Raw genomic sequence first — 17925 nt, 5'->3', positions numbered from 1 at the left:
TTTTTTTTCCTGCAACCTTTCACAAGTGGGCAGGGTCAAAATGTCTCCCTGTGAGCTGAACAAAGGCACCTTAGTTAAACTTTGAGACAGAGGGGCGGGTTTCCCATTTCAGGCAGAGAGGCAGGCCATTATGTATGCTTACAGCTTACAGACAGCATCCTTTCAGTGATTATAGTAAAAAAAGCAATGGAGAGCAAAGGCTAAAGTAAAACAAATCCAACAAGGAGTCAGATTCTGTTCTTCCCTTGCTACTCTCACAGTGGGTATGAAGTGGTATTTTTCTGGTTTTTCACTTGCATTTCTCTGATACCTAATATTCCTGGTTATCTGTACATGCTTATTGGTCATTTGTGTATCTTTTTTGGAAAAATACCTATTCAGATCTTTTGACTGTTTTTAAACTGGGCCATCTGTCCTTTTCTTGATGAGTTTTGAGATCTCCCGGTGTTCTGGATACTATTTCCTTATTAGATATGATTTCCAAATATTTTCTCCCATTGTATGGGTTGTCTTTTTACTTTTGACAAAGTGTAAAGGACAGTGTCCTTTGAAACACAAAATATTTTAGTTTTGAAGTCCAGTTTATTTTCTTTTGTTGCTTGTGTTTTTGATGTTTAAGAACTCAATGACTAAGGTCACAAAGGTTTATTCTTCTACAGTTTTTGCTCTGTCCATTTTGAGTTAATTTTTGTATACTGTGTGAGGAAGGGGTCCAACTTCATTCTTTTGCATGTGAATATCTAGGTATCCCAGCTCCATCTGTTAAATACTCTTCTTTCCCCACTGAATTGTTCTCATAAATCTAGATTTAAATAGGTATTGTGCAGAATATAAAACAATGATCAGCTCAACTGTTTGGGATCAACCTGAAAGTTTGAAAAATGCAGAAGTCAAGTCTACTTTTATATCTACTTCCTATTGAACAGTCTGATAAAGACAATGACTCACAAAGATACCGAGATCCATTTAATAGTTTTTGAAGATTTTTTTCCTGTAAAATGGCTTGTATTTCCACAGATACAATAGTGAAGAAATAAACTTTTCAATTTGACATGAAATATAAAAGAACAGTTTTACAAATATATCCATAAAATTTAACTGCTCATAACACTATACATGGTAAATATGACCACCCTCTTAGCTTCTAGACTATTTAATACAGAGAAACAATCTGTCATCTCAGCTAAAAAGAAACAACTTCCCTTTCATCGAGTTTTTGTTTGTTTAGAAATAGTTAAGTAGAACTGGAAAAATATTTGCTTTTCCCTATCTTCCTCTAGGGATTCTGCATAAGGGTGAAAACTTGAGAGGATATTAGTTTTACTAAAAAGAAATACTGAACCTTCTGTTTTACTGCTTCAATAATGCTTACATTCTTTTAAAAAGGTTCTGGAGTTGTCTTACTGGTCTTTGACTGGGTCATAAAGAAATGATAACAGAGCCATGCTCTCCTTCTAGCACTCAAGGAGGAACTTCATACCCTCTGCCCATGAAGGCTAAACTGTGGAGATGTAAGAGCTACAGCCAAAAGAACAGAGCTGGATCCAGCTTAAAATCAAGATTCTGTTGTTTGTCTATCAGAAATTCCACTGTTAAAAGGCAGGATTGCATGAAGCTGACAAGTGTTTTTTAGCCAGCATTAACAACATTGTGATCATATATCCTTTCAATCCAAAGAACAGAATGGATTTAAAAAGGAACATTGATCAAAGTCATAGAACTGCAGGTAACAACTCTGTAACCTATGTTACACTTAAATTAAGGAGAAAACATGCTCCTTTTTAAACTCTCAAAAAGTGCCCAAATAACAATACTGAGCTCCCAAACAGCAGGGGTTGAAAAAAAATTTTTTTAATGTAAGCAAAAATAAAGCACTGAAGCTTTATGAAGAAAAGAGTTCTCCTCAACTTTGATAATATAGTAGATGTAATAACTTAAAAGTAATTTCCCTACTGATCCTGGAAATAAATTCTACTACAATCATGTGTATGCCAGTTCTTGGCATATTTCTGCATCCAGATTCATTAGTCTCCTTAATGGAGCCCATCATTTTTCCAATGGCTTTCTCCTTTCTTTAAACCCTAACCCTGAAATTCTATAACCAGTTATGTCACGTGGCTTCCCTGAGGCACAAAGGTACCAAACTCTATAATTAACTATCGAGGAATGATAAATATGCTATTTATATTAAAAGACTTTTAATTCTTTTGGGCTACAGTTAGAAAAAAAAAACAGAAAGCATAATACTTACTCTGCCATGTGAACTGTAGCCCTTCTTGCAAAAAGCGAAACCAAATAAGGAAAATGTAGAGTTGCAGCATGCATGACCTGGCAGCACCGATTAGTGATAATAAAAAAAAATTCCAGGCTAGAAAAATATTCAGAGTTGTATCCCATTAACTCTGAACTTTTTTTTTTCTTTTTCTTCTTCTTTTTTGGCAATAAACTGGCATAAACAACTGGGGGTGGGGGGCGGTGGGTGGAGAACTATGGGAATATATCACTGGGGTTTTTCTGGAAATGTAGTCACAAAAGGCATTTTGGTCAGGCTGAGATCAGGATAATTGGTCTGCAATTTCCTATGTATACACCTGGGAAGTGGGATTTGTCCTTGAATGTGATGTCAAGCAAGACATAACAACAGGCATGACCTCTGAGAAGTTACCTTTTCTGAACTATATGACTCTACTCTGAGTTAGAGTTCTTTATTCTCACAAATGAAATTGCTCTCAAATATGGGGAGTAGGGGGAGTCTCATTAATCAACGTTAGCAGATCTTACTGGAAGTGGCCAAGATGAGCCTGGCTTCCTTCTACAGAGGTGTGACCTGGCTGTGGTTCCCCAGGCAGGGGAAAGGGAACCTCACTTGGAAGTCAGAAGAAAAGATGTGGGTGGCACTAACAGAGGGTGGGTCACTGTTACCCCTTCCAAGAGCTTGGAATCTTTTACCCAAGTTTACTAAAATTCAAAGCTTTCAAGTTGGAACATAACTATTTTGGGGCATCAGCATAGGCTGATGTAGAAGTACTACACTTTAACTACTATAGTCCTTGAAATAGAAAATTATATCAGATGGTGACTTTTTGGAAAAAAAAAGTTTTTGATAGTCTTGCATCTAGAAAGGCTAAGATATTACCTATTTATCTTACAAGATGCTTTTTAAGGTATCAAGACTCCTCAAATCACCTTCTTCATATGGCAAGAAAAGGGACTGTGTGCTTCCTGCATCATTTTGTGGAGCCTAAAGCGGCACAGATTGCATTGGTAAAAGCTAACCATGGGAGACTCTGGGTATGTCAAAAGGCATTCGATATTCTGGGCAATTTCAATTTTTGTTTCATTCTCTATCTGCAGGTTGAGCAAGCTATACAGAATACAGTAAGCTATCAATAAGAGGACTGTTGTTGGATTTTCACAGCACTTAAAAATTACCAAAACAAAACCACCTCATCATAAACAATAATCTCCACTAAGAAGTAAAGCTATTTGAAAACTTAGAGGCTGAACTTTTTATATATTAAATCAACTTAAGCAGCAGCAATCAAGATGAATAGATCTTATCATGTTAAGGAAAAGGGCTTTCAAAATGGGTTAGAACAAGTGAAAATAGGCAAAATATTTGCCAGCAGGCAAACCATGGAAAAATCCAATTAGAACAGGAATACAGTATATTAGAATCATATAAATTATATATCTTTACAAAGGTTAAAAAAATGCGGCACGAATCTGCAATGGTCAATTTAAGAGGATGTTAATTTAAACAGTTGCTCCATGTGGCAGGAAGCTTTCATCCCAGCCAGCTCTGGCAGGGGCATGTCCTGAAGGATCTTTGCATCATGGGAATGGTGATACACTGGTACCGAGCACAGAGAACGAACATCCAAGAATTATTATTCAAAAATGAAATGAAACTAACAGAGAGGGCTGGTGGAGCTCATATGAAATTCTGATTTAATTATTCCTCAGTAAACATTCATTTGCTCTCTTGAAATCAGGAATTTCAAATGCTCTCTGCAGATGTACCACTTGGTGTTGTGTATCTAATGATTACATTTAAATTTAGTTTGATTTGCAAACATTTTCAAAACTTACAGGGCTCTGTAAGCTGCAGTGGAAGGCGACAGATGGCAGAAGGGGAGCGAACAAAACTGACTGCATCGTTGTAACACGTTGCTTTTAAGTTCACAGAATTTTGGCTTTCTTAAGAAAAACTTAGGAAACCCCAACAAGTGGTTTTAAAGAGTAAAACCTTATTTCTAATCACTCTTCAATTACTCGGTAAGCAAATGAACTTGATATTATATAACCTGGGCCATGTTTCCTGCTGCAATAATCACCCTCATTTAATGAATGTTTAATAAGAGTTGTTACATTTTAATCAACCAAATAGTTCTACCCATGCAAGATGAGTGTCAGGGACACAGACCATGGCAGATCAAAAGGCAGACCAAAAAGTTATAGAAAATTCTTTGTTTGAAATGCCAAGGGATTTGATGAATGTGTGTATAAAGTAATTAAATTCCACTGAAGTTAAAAGAAATAATAATAATGACAACATATTCCCTCCCCTCAAAAGAAAAATTTAAAAAGCCCCAGATTTCAAAACAACCACCTGTACTTAAGGTGTCCTGTCCCCAACATCATCTTACAGAGCCACTCTTTTGGCATCTAGTCAGATTCTAATCTGTATTAAGTATTTCCAGACATGGCATGACTACAACCTATACCACGCAGCACCGAAGGTTGCAATTAAGAGCCAACAACTTTTGAATACATTTCTTCTGGAGTTTTAAAATAGGATTTAAACTCCAGTCCCAGTTTACCAAAGAAACCCCAAGGTTGAAATGAAAGCATGGCATTTTAAATCCAATTGTTACAAAGGTATTACGGTTTAATCAAGCACACTTCAATGATGATGCCGCTGTTTTGAGCATGCAACACACCACTTTTATGGTCAATGCCTGGCATGTTTCATCACCGTGCCCCTCTTTCTTCCTAGCTTCAGGACCCCCCCTCCCCCGAATAAACGGCATTATAAAAAGGTAAAATCTAGAGTTAGTGGCAAAATCTTCACAGTAACTTGTTAATAAAGTCGTTGATGGCTCTTGAGGGCATCAATCAACTGGACCTTGGAAAATCAATTTGATGCAGTTCTGTTCCCCAAGCAGCTGTGTGGCACAGAAAGGGCAGGCGGCATGAAAGGCGTGAGTTCCGTGAGGCAGCGGGATCTGAGACCAATATTTCGCAGACTTCTCTGAGCACACGTGTCCACAAGGGGTGAAAGCATGAGTGGGCGGTCCCGCGTCTACGTAGAAGCCCGCCTCGCAGCCGAGCCAGAGCGGCACGTAGGGGCCCACAGTCCTGCACATGGGACACTCCCTCTCGTTGGCCTCCGTGTCGCTGCGATGGCCCCAGTTGTGGTAGCCGTGCACGTGGCCGCAGCTGAGGTATGCCCAGGGCTGCTTCTCCTCTACCACCTCTTTTCTGTTGATGCTGGGGAAGGCTAAGGTGTTGAGCCCCACTGGACACTGCGGCCGCGCCGCATTGATCTCCTGCCGCAGGGCTTCGATGTGCTTCTGGGTTGGGGTGTGAAAGAGGCCATCTGCCGTTCTCCAGAGCAGGGTGGCCCCGCACAGGTCGATGAGGGAGCCATCCTGCAGGACGTTGGTCTCAGTTTCCACCTACAAGTTTGACAGACATGTCTTTTTAAAGCAAAAATTGGCAAATCTTGCCAGTGTTCTTTCCTCTTAAAGATCAGCTATGAAATAAAAACGAGGCAGTTTATCCCACAGCCTCCTTGAAAACTAGGAGGGTAACTAGCCCCTCTGAGCCTCCCTTTCCTCATCTGAACATTGGATATAAATCATATATGTGATACATAATAAAGGCACAAGCTTGAATACACTTAATTTTACATGTTCAATTAATGGAGTGGTTTATTTTTCTTTTAAAAAATCATTTTAATTGGAGGATAATTACTATGGTTGTAACTGTAGTGGTTATTTTAACAAACTTCACAAGTCTCCTTCGATTTTTATTTTTCCTCCTCAATAGCACACCACCTCCTTGGTCTCATAAGGCATAGGAGATGTCCAACCAGTTCATCTGGTGAAGACTTATGCTGATTTCGACCACAGTCAATTCAGAAGACCCTTGGTGGGCCTTGCAATAAACACTGCACTGCTGCCAGTGACTCCTGGTGACCTTTAGCTTCACACGATCTATCATTCAGCCTGCATTCCTAAGGTTTGAAGCAGAAACATTTACTGTGAGCTTCAGAACATCATTTAAAAGACTGGCAGTGCTACATACCAAGTGCTCACAGGACTGATTAACAGCTGACACGCAGCACAGTTAGACATGGTCCACAGAAACCTCATCCCTGCCTCTGTGTGCCACCTGTGCTCTATGGATGCACTCAGGTGAACTGCCCTCTGGCACGTGCATGAGTCCCCTCTGCCTAGAATTCTCTGGGCTCACCCCATCCTAGTCTACCCCAGGGCCTGGCAAACTCCCACTCATCATTCAAGGCTTACTTGGATGGCACTTTGCCTAGAAGTTGTCCTTTAATAATGAAAGCAGTCCTTCCCTAATAAAGTATCAAATACTGTTAGAAAAAGGTAAAATCCCAACAAAATGATAGATCTTAATATTTTACAGGAAAAACACAGAGACAGGTTTTCAATAGCCTTTAAGTTGCTGAATCTCTCTCCTCACTCCACCGCCCCCCTGAACACCTCCTGATCTCCTCCCTTCTTGCTAGATGTCAGGAGTCTCCCTTGTCCCTTGACAACAGATAATTCTCAGGGGAGGTTTCATCTCTGCATGAAACTGGGTAAGAAGAACACTGCTGGGGTAATAAATTGGAGTTTGGGTCACATTTTTTTTCCCCCCTTATGATTACTTTTTATTCATTGCTTTTTGTTTATATCAGTGATACATACATATATATATCTATTCTTCTAAAAACTATTTTTAATTAAAGGATAATTGATTTACAATTTGTATTGGTTTCCACCAAACATCAACATTAATCAGCCATAGGTATATTTATGTCCCCTCCCTCTTGAACATCCCTCCCAAAATTCTTTTCCCATTTAGGTTATTACAGAATATTGAGCAGAGTTCCCTGTGGTATACAGTAGGTCCTTGTTGGTTAATCTATTTTAAATATAGTAGTGTGTTTATGTCAATCCCAAATTCCCAATTTGTCCCTCCCCCTACCTTTCCCATTTGGTAACCACAGGTGTGTTTTCTACTTCTGTGAGTTTGTTCATCTCGTAAGTAAGGGCATTTGTATCACTTTTTAAAAGATTCCTCATGTAATAGAATATCAGGATATTTGTCTTTCTCTTCTTACTTCAGTTAGTATGATAATCTCCAAGTCTATACATCTTGCAATAACCTTGAAATGAGGTTATTTCATTCTTTTTAAGAACTAAGTAATATTCCACTGTATATATGTACATCTCTCTTTTTTTTTTAATAAAATGTTTAATTTATTGGTCTTTTGGGGAAATCTGATGCATCACCAGTGTATTACAACTGAGCCATTAATCTTGTAGCTTCATCAACATTAACTGCTGTTTTCATGATACTGCTAACAAATCAGCTGTTTCTGTAGAGGTTCAAGGGAAAGGCCTTTTGAGAAGTTTGCAACTTTCTTTTCTTTATCTACAAAAGCTTTATTCACTCTGGTAACTTTTTCATCATTCGCAGTGTTTATCTTCTTATGATTAGTGGCAACTGGTTTTGCTTTATTTTTAACCTTAAAGCTTTTTTGGCTGGCTGTGTGGAATACATTCCTAGACTTCTGCCCTAGTAGTTTGTTCTTGGCCATGGTCTCTCACCAGACCTCCAATACCCTTGTGCAGTTGGCTCAAGTTCCAGGTGACACTATCTCAAACCACAGCTTCTTTATCCATTCATCTGTTGACATTTAGATTGTTTCCATGTCTTGGCTATTGTAAACAGTGCTGCAGTGAACACTGGGGTATATGTGTCCTTCCAAATCATGAATTTCTCTAGATGTATGCCCAGAAGTAGAATTGTTGAATCACATGGTAACTCTTTTAGATTTTTACCTGGAGAATCCCATGGATGGAGGAGCCTGGCAGGCTACAGTTCATTGTCGCAGAGAGTCAGACATGACTAAGGGACTAACACTTTCGTTTTCACATTATCAACACTGTAGGAGAGTTCCTTCCCTTTCCTCTACATCCTTTCCAGCATGTATTGTTTGTAGATTTTTTGATGGCCATTCAGACTGGTCTCAGGTGATATGTCATTTTGATCTTCATTTCTCTAATAATTAGTGATGGTAAACATCTTTTCATGTACCTGTTTGCCATTGGTCTGTCTTCTTTGGAGAAATGTCTTCTCAGTTTTTGATATATATATATTTTTGATATTGAGTTTCATGAGCTGTTTGTAAATTTTGGAGATTAATTCCTTGTGGGGTGCATCATTTACAAATATTTTCTCCCATTCTATGGATTGTGTCATTTTGTTTATGGTTTTCTTTGCTGTGCAAAAGTTTTTGAGTTTAGTTAGGTACCATTTGTTTATTTTTGTTTTTATTTTTGTTATTCTAGGAGACAGTGCTGAAAAAAAATATTGCTATGATTTTTGTCAGTGTTCTGCCTATATTTTCCTGCAAGAGTTTTGTACTTTTAGGTCTTTAACCCATTTTGAGTTTATTTTGTGTATGGTATTAAAGAATGTTCTAATTTCATTATTTTACATGTAGCTGTTCAGTTCTCCTTATAAAAGAATATTTTTCCTCCATCATATAGTTTTGTCTCCTTTGATATAGATTAATTGACCATAGGTACCTAAGATTGTTTCTGGATCTTCTATCTTGTTTCATTGATGTATATTTCTGTTTTTGCACCAGAACCATACTGTTCTTATGACTGTACTTTTGTAGTATAGTCTAAAGATGGGGAAACTGATTCCTCTGGCTCTGTACTTCTTTCTCAAGATTGCTTTGACTATTTACAGTCTTTTGTGTTTCCATAAAGATTTCTAGTTCTATGAAAAATGCCATAGGTAATTTGATAGAGATTGCATTAAATCTGTAGATTGCCTTGGCTAGTATGGCCATTTTCATAATATTGATTCTTTTAATCCAAGAACATGATATACTTTTCCATCTGTCTGCATCATCTTTGTTTTCTTTCATCAGTGTCTTATGGTTTTTAGAATATAGGTTTTTGCTTCCTTAGGTAGATTTATTCTTATGTATTTTATTCTTTTTGATGTGATGATAAATGGAATTGTTTCTTTCTGTTTCTAATCTTTTGTTGTTAGTGTATAGAAATGCAACAGATTTCTATGCATTAATTTTGTATCCTGCAACTTTACAAATTCACTGATGAGCTCTAGTAGTTTTCTAGTAGCATCTTAGGATGCTAAGGATTTGCTATGTACAGAATCATGTCCTCTTCAAACAGTGACAGTTTTACTTTTTTTACAGTTTGGATTCCATTCTTTATTTATTCTGATTGCTGTGGCTAGGACTTCCAAAATTATGCTGAATAGAAGTGGTGAGAATGGACCTCCTTGTCTTATTCCTGATCTTAGAGGAAATACTTTCAGCTTTTCATTGTTGAGTGTGATGTTAGCTGTGGGTTTGTCATATATCATCACCTTTATTATGTTGCGATATGTTCCTTCTGTGGTCACTCTCTGAAGCGTTTTTATCCAAAATGGATGTTGACTATTATCAAAAGCTTTTTCTGCATCTTTTGAGATGATCATATGATTTATATTCTTCAGTTTGTTGATGTGGTATATCACACTGACTGATTTGCTGATATTGAAAAATTCTTGCATCCCTGATATAAATCCCACTTGATCATAGTGTATGATCCTTTTCTGTATTGTTGGAGTAGGTTTGCTAGTGTTTTGTTCAGCATTTTTGCCTCTGTATTGATTATATTTGCCTGTGGTTTTCTTTTTGCATGTATGATATCTATCTGGTTTTGGAATCAGGGTAACGGTGGCCTCAGAGGATGAATTCAGAAGTGTTCCTTCCTCTGCAATTTTTTGGAGTAGTTTCAAAAGGATAAGTATTAACTCATCTCTAAATGGTAGAATTCACCTGTGAAGCCATCTGGTCCTGGTCTTTTGCTTCTTGGAAGTTTTAAAATTACTGACTCAATTTCTGCACTGGTAATTGGTCTGTTCATTTTTTTCTATTTTTCCTTGGTTTAGTTTTGGGAGAGTGTACCTTTTAAGGAATTTGTCCAATTCTTCTAGATTATCCATTTTGCTGGCATATAGTTGCATATAGTAGTCTCTTTTGATCCTTTGTATTTCTGTGGTGTGGTTGTAATTTCTCCGTTTTCATTTGTGATTATAATAATTTGGGCCCTCTCCCCTTTTTCTCCTTTTTTTAATCGTCTACAATTGCTCTACAATATTGTGTTAGTTTCTGTTGTACAAGGACGTGAATCATGTGATATATATATATCCCCTCCCTCTTGGACCTTCCTCCCACTCCCTTATCTCACCCATCTATGTCATCACAGAGCAACAAGCTGAGCTCCCTGTGATATACAGCAGCTTCCCACTAGCCATCTGTTCTACACATGGTAGTGTATATATGTCATTACTAATCTCCGAATTTGTCAAACCCTCCCCTTCACCCCCCCCGCATCCACATGTGTGTTCTCTATGTCTGTGCCTCCATTCCTGCCCTGCTAATAGGTTCACCTGTACCATTTTTCTAAATTCCACACATATGTATTACTATACAATATTTGTTTTTCTGACTTCACTCTGTATGACAGACTCTAGGTCCATCCACATCCCTACAAATGACCCAACTTCATTCCTTTTTATGGCTAATAATCCATTGCATATATGTACCATGTTTTCTTTATCCATTCATCTGTTGATGGACATTTAGGTTGCTTCTATGTCCTGGCTATTGTAAGCAGTGCTGCAATGAACACTAGGGTACTTGTATCTTTTTGAATTATGGTTTTCTCAGGGTGAATGCCCAGTAGTGGGATTGCTGGATCATATGACAAACTATTTTTAGTTTTTTAAGGAACCTCCATATTGTTCTCCATAATGGCTGTTCAATTTACATTCCTACCAACACTGCAAGAACGTTCTCTTTTCTCCACATCCTCTCTAGCATTTATTGTTTGTAGATTTTTTTTGATGATGGCTATTCTGACCAGTGTGAGGTGATACTTCATTGTAGTTTTGATTTGCATTTCTCTAATAATTAGTGATGTTGAGCATCTTTCCACGAGCCTCTTGCCCATTTGTATGTCATTTTTGAGGAAATGTCTATCTAGGTCTTCCCGTTTTTTGATTGGGTTGTTTTTTGTTTTGATATTAAACTGCATGAACTGCTTATTTTGGAGACTAATCCTCCAAAGCAACTGTCTTTGTCAGTTGCTTCATTTGCAAATATTTTCTCCCATTCTGAGGGTTATCTTTTCATCTTGTTTATCATTTCCTTTGCTATCCACAAGCTTTTAAGTTTAATTAGGTCCTATTTGTTTACTTTTAATTTTTATTATAGTAGGTAGGTCAAAAAAGATCTTTCTGTGATTTATATCAAAGAGTGTTTTTCCTATATTTTCCTCTGTGTGTTTTATAGTGTCTAATCTAACATTTAGGTCTTTAATTCACTTTGAGTTTATTTTTGAATATGGTGTTAAAAGAATGTTCTAATTTCATTCTTTTACATGTAGCCGCCTGGTTTTCCCCAGGACTAATTTATTGAAGAAATTATTCTCCATTGTATATTCTTACCTCCTTTGTCACAGATTGGGTAACACAAGTTTGTGAGTTTATCTTTGGGTTTCTATCTTGTACCATTGATCTATATTTCTGTTTTTGTACCAGTATCATATTGTCTTGATTACTGTAGCTTTACAGTATAGTCTGAAGTCAGGGAGCTTGATTTTTCCAGTTCCACTTTTCTTTCTCTAGATTGCTTTGGCTATTCGGGGTCTTTTGAGTTTCTATACCAATTGTAAATTGTGGGGGTTCTAATTCTGTTAAAAATGCCATTGGTAACTTAATAGGGATTGCATTGAACCTGTAGATTGCTTTGGGTGATATAGTCATTTTCACAATATTGATTCTTTTATCCAAGAACATGGTGTATCCCTCCCCATCTGTGTCATCTTTGGTTTCTTTCATCAGTGCTTTATTGTTTGAGTACAGTCTTTTCCCTTCTTAGGTAGGTTTATTTCTAGGTATTTTATTCTTTTTGGTGCAGTGGTTATGGCATTGTCTCCTTAAATTCTTGTTATCTTTCATTGTTAATGTATAGGAATGCAATAAGTTTCTATGTATTAATTTTGTGCCCTGCAGCTTTACCAAATTCATTGATGAGCTCAAGCAGTTTTCAGATGCATCATTAAGATTTTCTGTGTACAGTTATCATGTCATTTGCAAACAGTGACAGTTTTACTTCTTTCCCAATTTGTATTCCTTTTACTTCTATTTCTTCTCTGATTGCTGTGGCTAGGACTTCCAAAACTATATGGAATAACAGTGGTGAGAGTGGACGCCTTGTCTTGTTCCAGAACTTAGAGGAAATGGTTTCATTTTTCACCATTGAGAATGATGTTTGCTGCGGGTTTGTTGTATATGGGGTTTATTATGTTGAGGTTTGTTGTTGTTCAGCCGCTAAGTCATGTCCAACTCTTTATGACCCCATGGACTGTAGTATGCTCATGTCCATTGAATCAGTGATGCTATCTACATCTCATGCTCTGCTGTCCTCTTTTTCTTTTGTCTTCAATCTTTCCCAGCATCAGTCTTTTCCAGTGAGCCGGCTTCTCATGTCAGGTGGCCAAAATATCAGAGTTTTAGCATCAGTCCTTGCAATGAATATTCAGGGTTGATTTCCTTTAGGACTAATTGGTTTGATCTCCTTGCTCTCCAAGAGACTCTCGAGTCTTCTCCGGAACCACAATTCAAAAGTATCAGTTCTTCAGTGCTCAGCCTTCCTTATGTTCTAACTCTCACATCTGTATATGACTACTGGAAAAACCATAGCTTTGACTATATAAACCTTTGCTGGCAAAGTGATGTCTCTGCTTTTTAATACACTGTCTAGGTTTTGTCATAGCTTTCCTTCTAAGAAGCAAGCATCTTTTAATTTCATGGCTGCAGTATGTTGAGATAGGTTCTCCTTATGCCCACTTTCTGGAGAGTTTTCTTTTTTTTTTAATCATAAATGGGTGTTGAATTTTGTCAAAAGCTTTTTATACATTTATTGAGATAAGCGTATGGTTTTTATTCTTTAATTGTTAATATGTTGTATCACATTGGTTGATTTGCATATATTGAAGAATCCTTGCATCCTTGGGATAAATCCCACTTGATCATGATGTGATCCTTTTAATTTGTTGTTATATTCTGTTAGCTAGTATTTTGTTGCAAATTTCTGTGTCTATGTCAGTGATATTGGTCTGTAATTTTCTTTTTTTGTGATATCTTTGTCTGGTTTTAGTATCAGGGTGATAGTCACCTTGTAGAATGAGTTTGGGATGTTGTTTCCTCTGCAGTTTATTGGAAGAGTTTGAGCAGGATGTGTTAGCTCTTTTTTAAATGCTTGATAGAATTTCCCTGTGAAGCCATCTGGTCCTGGACTTTTGTTTGTTGGAAGATTTTAAATTACACTTTCAATTTCATTACTTGTGATTGGTCTGTTTATATTTTCTATTTCTTTCTAGTTCTGTCTGGGAAAGTTGTTTTGTACAGTTCTTCCAGGTTATCCAATATAGTCGCTTAAGATCTTTGCATTTCTGCAGTGTCAGTTGTAATTTCTTCTTTTTCATTTCTAATTTCACTGATTTGAATCCTCTCCTTTTTTCTTGATGATTCTGGCTAAAGGTTTATAAATTTTATCTCCTCAAAGAACCAAATTTTAGTTTTATTTATCTTTGATATTATTTTCTTTTTCTCTATTTCATTTATTTCTGCTCTGATCTTTATGATTTCTTTCCTTCTAGTAACTTTGGGGTTTGCTTTTGTTCTTCTTTCTCCAGTTGCTTTAGGTGTAAGGTTAGATTGTTTGTTTGAGATTTTTCCTGTTTCTTGAGGTGAGACTAAATTGTTGTTAACTTCCTTCTTAGGATTGCTTTTTGCTGTTGGCCCAGATAGTAAAGAATCTTCCAGCAGTGCAGGAGACCTAGGTTTGATCCCTCGGTTGGGAAGATGCCCTGGAGAAGGGAATGGCTGCCCACTCCAGTATTCTTTCTTGGATGATCCCATGGACAGAGATACCTGGTGGGCTACAGTCCATGGGGTTGCAAACAGTTGAACTTGACTGAGCAACTAACACAGTAATATACAGAGTTAGGATTGTTGTGCTTCCATTGTGATTTGTTTCTATGTATTTTTTAATTTCCTCTTATTTCTTCAGTGATTTCTTGGTTACTTAGTAGTGTTTAACCTCCATGTGTTTGTGTTTTTTACAGTTTTCTTTTTCTTGTGATTGATTTCTAATCTCATAGCATTGTGACTGGAAAAGATGCCTGATATGATTTAAATTTTCTTACATTTACCGAGGCTTGATTTGTGATTAAAGGTGGGATCTCTCTTGGAGAATGTTCCATGTTAATTCTATTGCTTGAGAAGAAAGTCTATTCTGCTTTTAGTTGGAATTTCCTATAAATATCAATCTAGTGTGGACTACTGTGTCATTTAAAGTTTTATTTCCTTATTTTCTGTCTAGATCTGTCCATTGTATAAATATGGTGTTGATGTCCCCTACTATTATTGGGTTACTGTTGATTTACCCTTTTATGGTTGTTAGCATTTGCTTTATGTATCGTGGTGCTTCTATATTGGGTATATAAATATTTATAATTTGTTATATCTTCTTAGATTGATCCCTTGATTATTATGTAGTGATCTTCCTTGTTCTTATAAAGTCATTATTTTAAAGTCTATTTTATCTGTTGAGTATTGCTCCAGCTTTCTTTTTCTGTCTCTTCACTTTAAGTCTGTATGTGTCCTAGGTCTGAAGTGGGTTTCTTGTAGACAACATAACATATATACAGGTCTTGTTTTTGTACCCATTCAGCCAGTCTGTGTTTTTTGGTTACATACATTTAAATCCATTTATATTCAAGGTAAATATCAATATTTTGTCTTTAATTTTTGTCAATTTGATTACTATGTATCTTGGCATGTCTCTCTGGGTTTATTCTACCTGGGACTCCTGTGCTTCCTGGACTTAGGCGACTGTTTCTTTTCCCATGATAGGGAAGTTTTCAGCTACTATCTCTTCAAATATTTTCTCAAGTCCTTTCTCTTCTCCATCTGGGACCCCTATAATGTGAATGTTGGTGCATTTAATTTTGTCCTGGAGGTCTCTTAGATTGTCCTCATTTCTTTTTATTCTTTTATTCTGTCCCACAGCAGTGATTTCTACCATTCTTCCGCCTCAGTTATTCTACTGATTCCTTCTATTGTATTGTTCATTTCAATTATTGTATTGTTCTTCTGTTTTAGGTCTTTGTCAAACATTTCTTTTATCTTCTTAGTGTGTGCTTCCATTCTTTTTCTGAGATCCCTGGGTCATCTTTACTATCATTACTCTGAATTGTTTTGGGTAGATCTCCACTTCGCTTAGTTGTTCTTCTGGGGTTGTATCTGTTCCTCTGTCTGGGGTATATTCCTCCCTCTGACATCTCATTTTGTGTAGCTTTCTGTGATTGCAGTGTGTATTCTGAAAGATGCAAGGTTGTAGTTCTTGTTTCTGCTATCTACCCCCTGGTGAATAAGGCTGGTCTTAGAGGCTTGTGCAGGCTTCCTAGTGGGAGGGACTGCTTCCTGGCCACTGCTGGGTGGAGCTGGGTTTTATCCCTCTGGTACACAGGGTCATGTCAAGGGATATGTTGAGCAGGCAGCTATGTGTTCAGGAGACTTTAAGCAGCCTGTCTCCTACTGAGGAGGGCTGTGATTCCACCCTGTTGGTTGTTTGGCATCCCAGCAATGGAGCCTACAGGCTGTTGGGTAGGGCTAGGTTTTCATGAAAAAATGGCAGCCTTCAGGAGGGCTCATGCCAATAAGTACTCCTCAGAACTACCACTGCCAGTGTCTCTGTCCCCACAGTGAGCCACAGTTGCTCCCTACACAGGAACTCTTTTGATACCAGCAGGTAGGTCTAGTCAGGCCCCTAAGTGGTCATTGTTTCCCATTCCCCCCTCCCCCAAATGCCTCCCGGGTTCTGATATGCACAAGACCTTGTGTATGCCCTCTAAGAATGGAGATTCTGTTTCCCCCAGTCCTGTGGAAGTCCTGTGATCAAAGCCCACTGGCCTTGAAAGCCAGATGCTGTGGGGACTCCTCCTCCTGTTGCCAGAACCCCAGGCTGGGGAGCCTACTGTGTGGCTCAGAAGTCTCACTCTTGTGGGAGAACCAAATATAATTATTTTCTAGTTTGTGGGACAGCCACCCAGTGGGTATTGGATTTGATTTTATTACTACTGTGCCCCTTCTACCACTCCACTGGGGCTTCCCTTTTCACTGGATGTAGGATATCTTTTGTGGTAGGTTCTGGGGGGTTTTATTTTGTTGTTGTTGTTGTTGATGACTGTTTAACAGTTCATTGTGATTTTCACTTTTCGTACAAAGAGGTGAGCTCATATTCTATCATCTTGTCTCTGCCCCCTTAGCCAGGTGGAACAACCTTTTTCCTTCCTGCAAGAAAGTTCTTGGTAAATAACGTAACTTTTGAGTCTATGGTCTCTTATTTTCCACATATTTTTTACTCCTATGTCTAGGATAGGTGTCCCTCTGAGAGACTCCTGTGCCTTCCAGTACTTTCTTAGGACTGTGCTGATCACAAATATGCTAATGATTTGTGGCCTCACCTGTAAGTTTTCCAGACGCCACAATTTGAGGGCAGAGCCCTGGGCATCCTGGTCATTATCAGATTCCCAGCCCTTAGCTCCTTCTTAGTCATGGCAACCAATTAGGGACTGGGTATAGCACTGCTCCATTCTTACTCAGTTCTCACAGTAATTCTAAAGGGTATGTACTAGTATTATTCCAGTTACATGGATATGAGGTCAAGTCACCACTTCACAACTGTAGAGCTAAGTGGTAGATCAGGACCTGGAACTATGGCTTGACTTCAGAACTATTAATATGCAGTAACTGCTCAAACAGCAGCATGTTTTCCCTCTTAGTTGTTATTTTTACATGTTCTTTCTATCTTTGAACAAAATACATGAATGAGAGTTGGCAAGAAACTTACCCTGTTATGTGCCAACCAAGTGTGATTCCCTACAAGATGGTACTGAGTAGAAGCCAGGAGTTCAAATTTAAACTCAGGTCCTCCTGATTTAAAATCCCATTTGCTGCCACCTTCTAACTCTGTGACTGGGCAATATTCAACCTCTCTATGCTATACCTTCCTCATCCATAAAATGGGGATAATTCCACTTCCCTGACAAGGCTGGTGTGCAGATTAACATTTCTAAGACATTAGCTCATTTAATGCAATGTCTGCACCCAGCAAACACACACTGATTGCTTACTGTTGCTGTTAATAATGATCAATAACTCATTTGACCATCCTAACCCAGTTTTGTGTAGAATTATCCTATGATCAAAACTTTTTTTGAAAAACAGATTTTACATCCTCTTTCCTATTTACAATCTCTTGAAGCATATTTCAGCAAAGTTTATTGAATTTGTTTGGCTTTCATAGAAAGTGCTTTTCATTTTTAATCATAATGCTCCAAGATTGGGATTTTATCACAAAAGGCAGAAGCTATACCTGCAGCTGAATAATGGTGTAAGCAAGTAATAAAAATAATTATCCCCTAAAAACAAACATCCAGTAGAGAATAGCAAACCAGCTTTGTAAAATCCCCCATCTTCTTTTTTTCTATCGTAGAAATATTATCTTTCTCTGTGAACTAGATC

The 17925-nt window shown here is 37.7% G+C and overlaps 1 protein-coding gene and 1 pseudogene across 2 annotated transcripts in view; both read right to left on the bottom strand.

Moving 5' to 3' along the window:
• Positions 1-953: 953 nt before the first annotated feature.
• The window catches only part of PELI2 (pellino E3 ubiquitin protein ligase family member 2), a 201340-nt gene continuing 184368 nt past the window's right edge, over positions 954-17925 (bottom strand). For both annotated transcript variants that reach the window (XM_061428986.1, XM_061428985.1), the window contains one exon: positions 954-5681. In XM_061428986.1, coding sequence (XP_061284970.1) covers positions 5115-5681 — 567 coding nt within the window. In that variant the 3' untranslated portion in view covers positions 954-5114. The remainder of the gene's footprint in view (positions 5682-17925) is intronic.
• On the bottom strand, positions 5689-17609 carry LOC133254745 (ribosomal biogenesis factor-like; annotated as a pseudogene).

This window comes from Bos javanicus, chromosome 10 (genome assembly GCF_032452875.1).
Source record: "Bos javanicus breed banteng chromosome 10, ARS-OSU_banteng_1.0, whole genome shotgun sequence".
NCBI lineage: Eukaryota > Metazoa > Chordata > Mammalia > Artiodactyla > Bovidae > Bos > Bos javanicus.
Note: the sequence above shows the minus strand (reverse complement) of the source record. Positions and strands in the feature narration are given on the sequence as shown.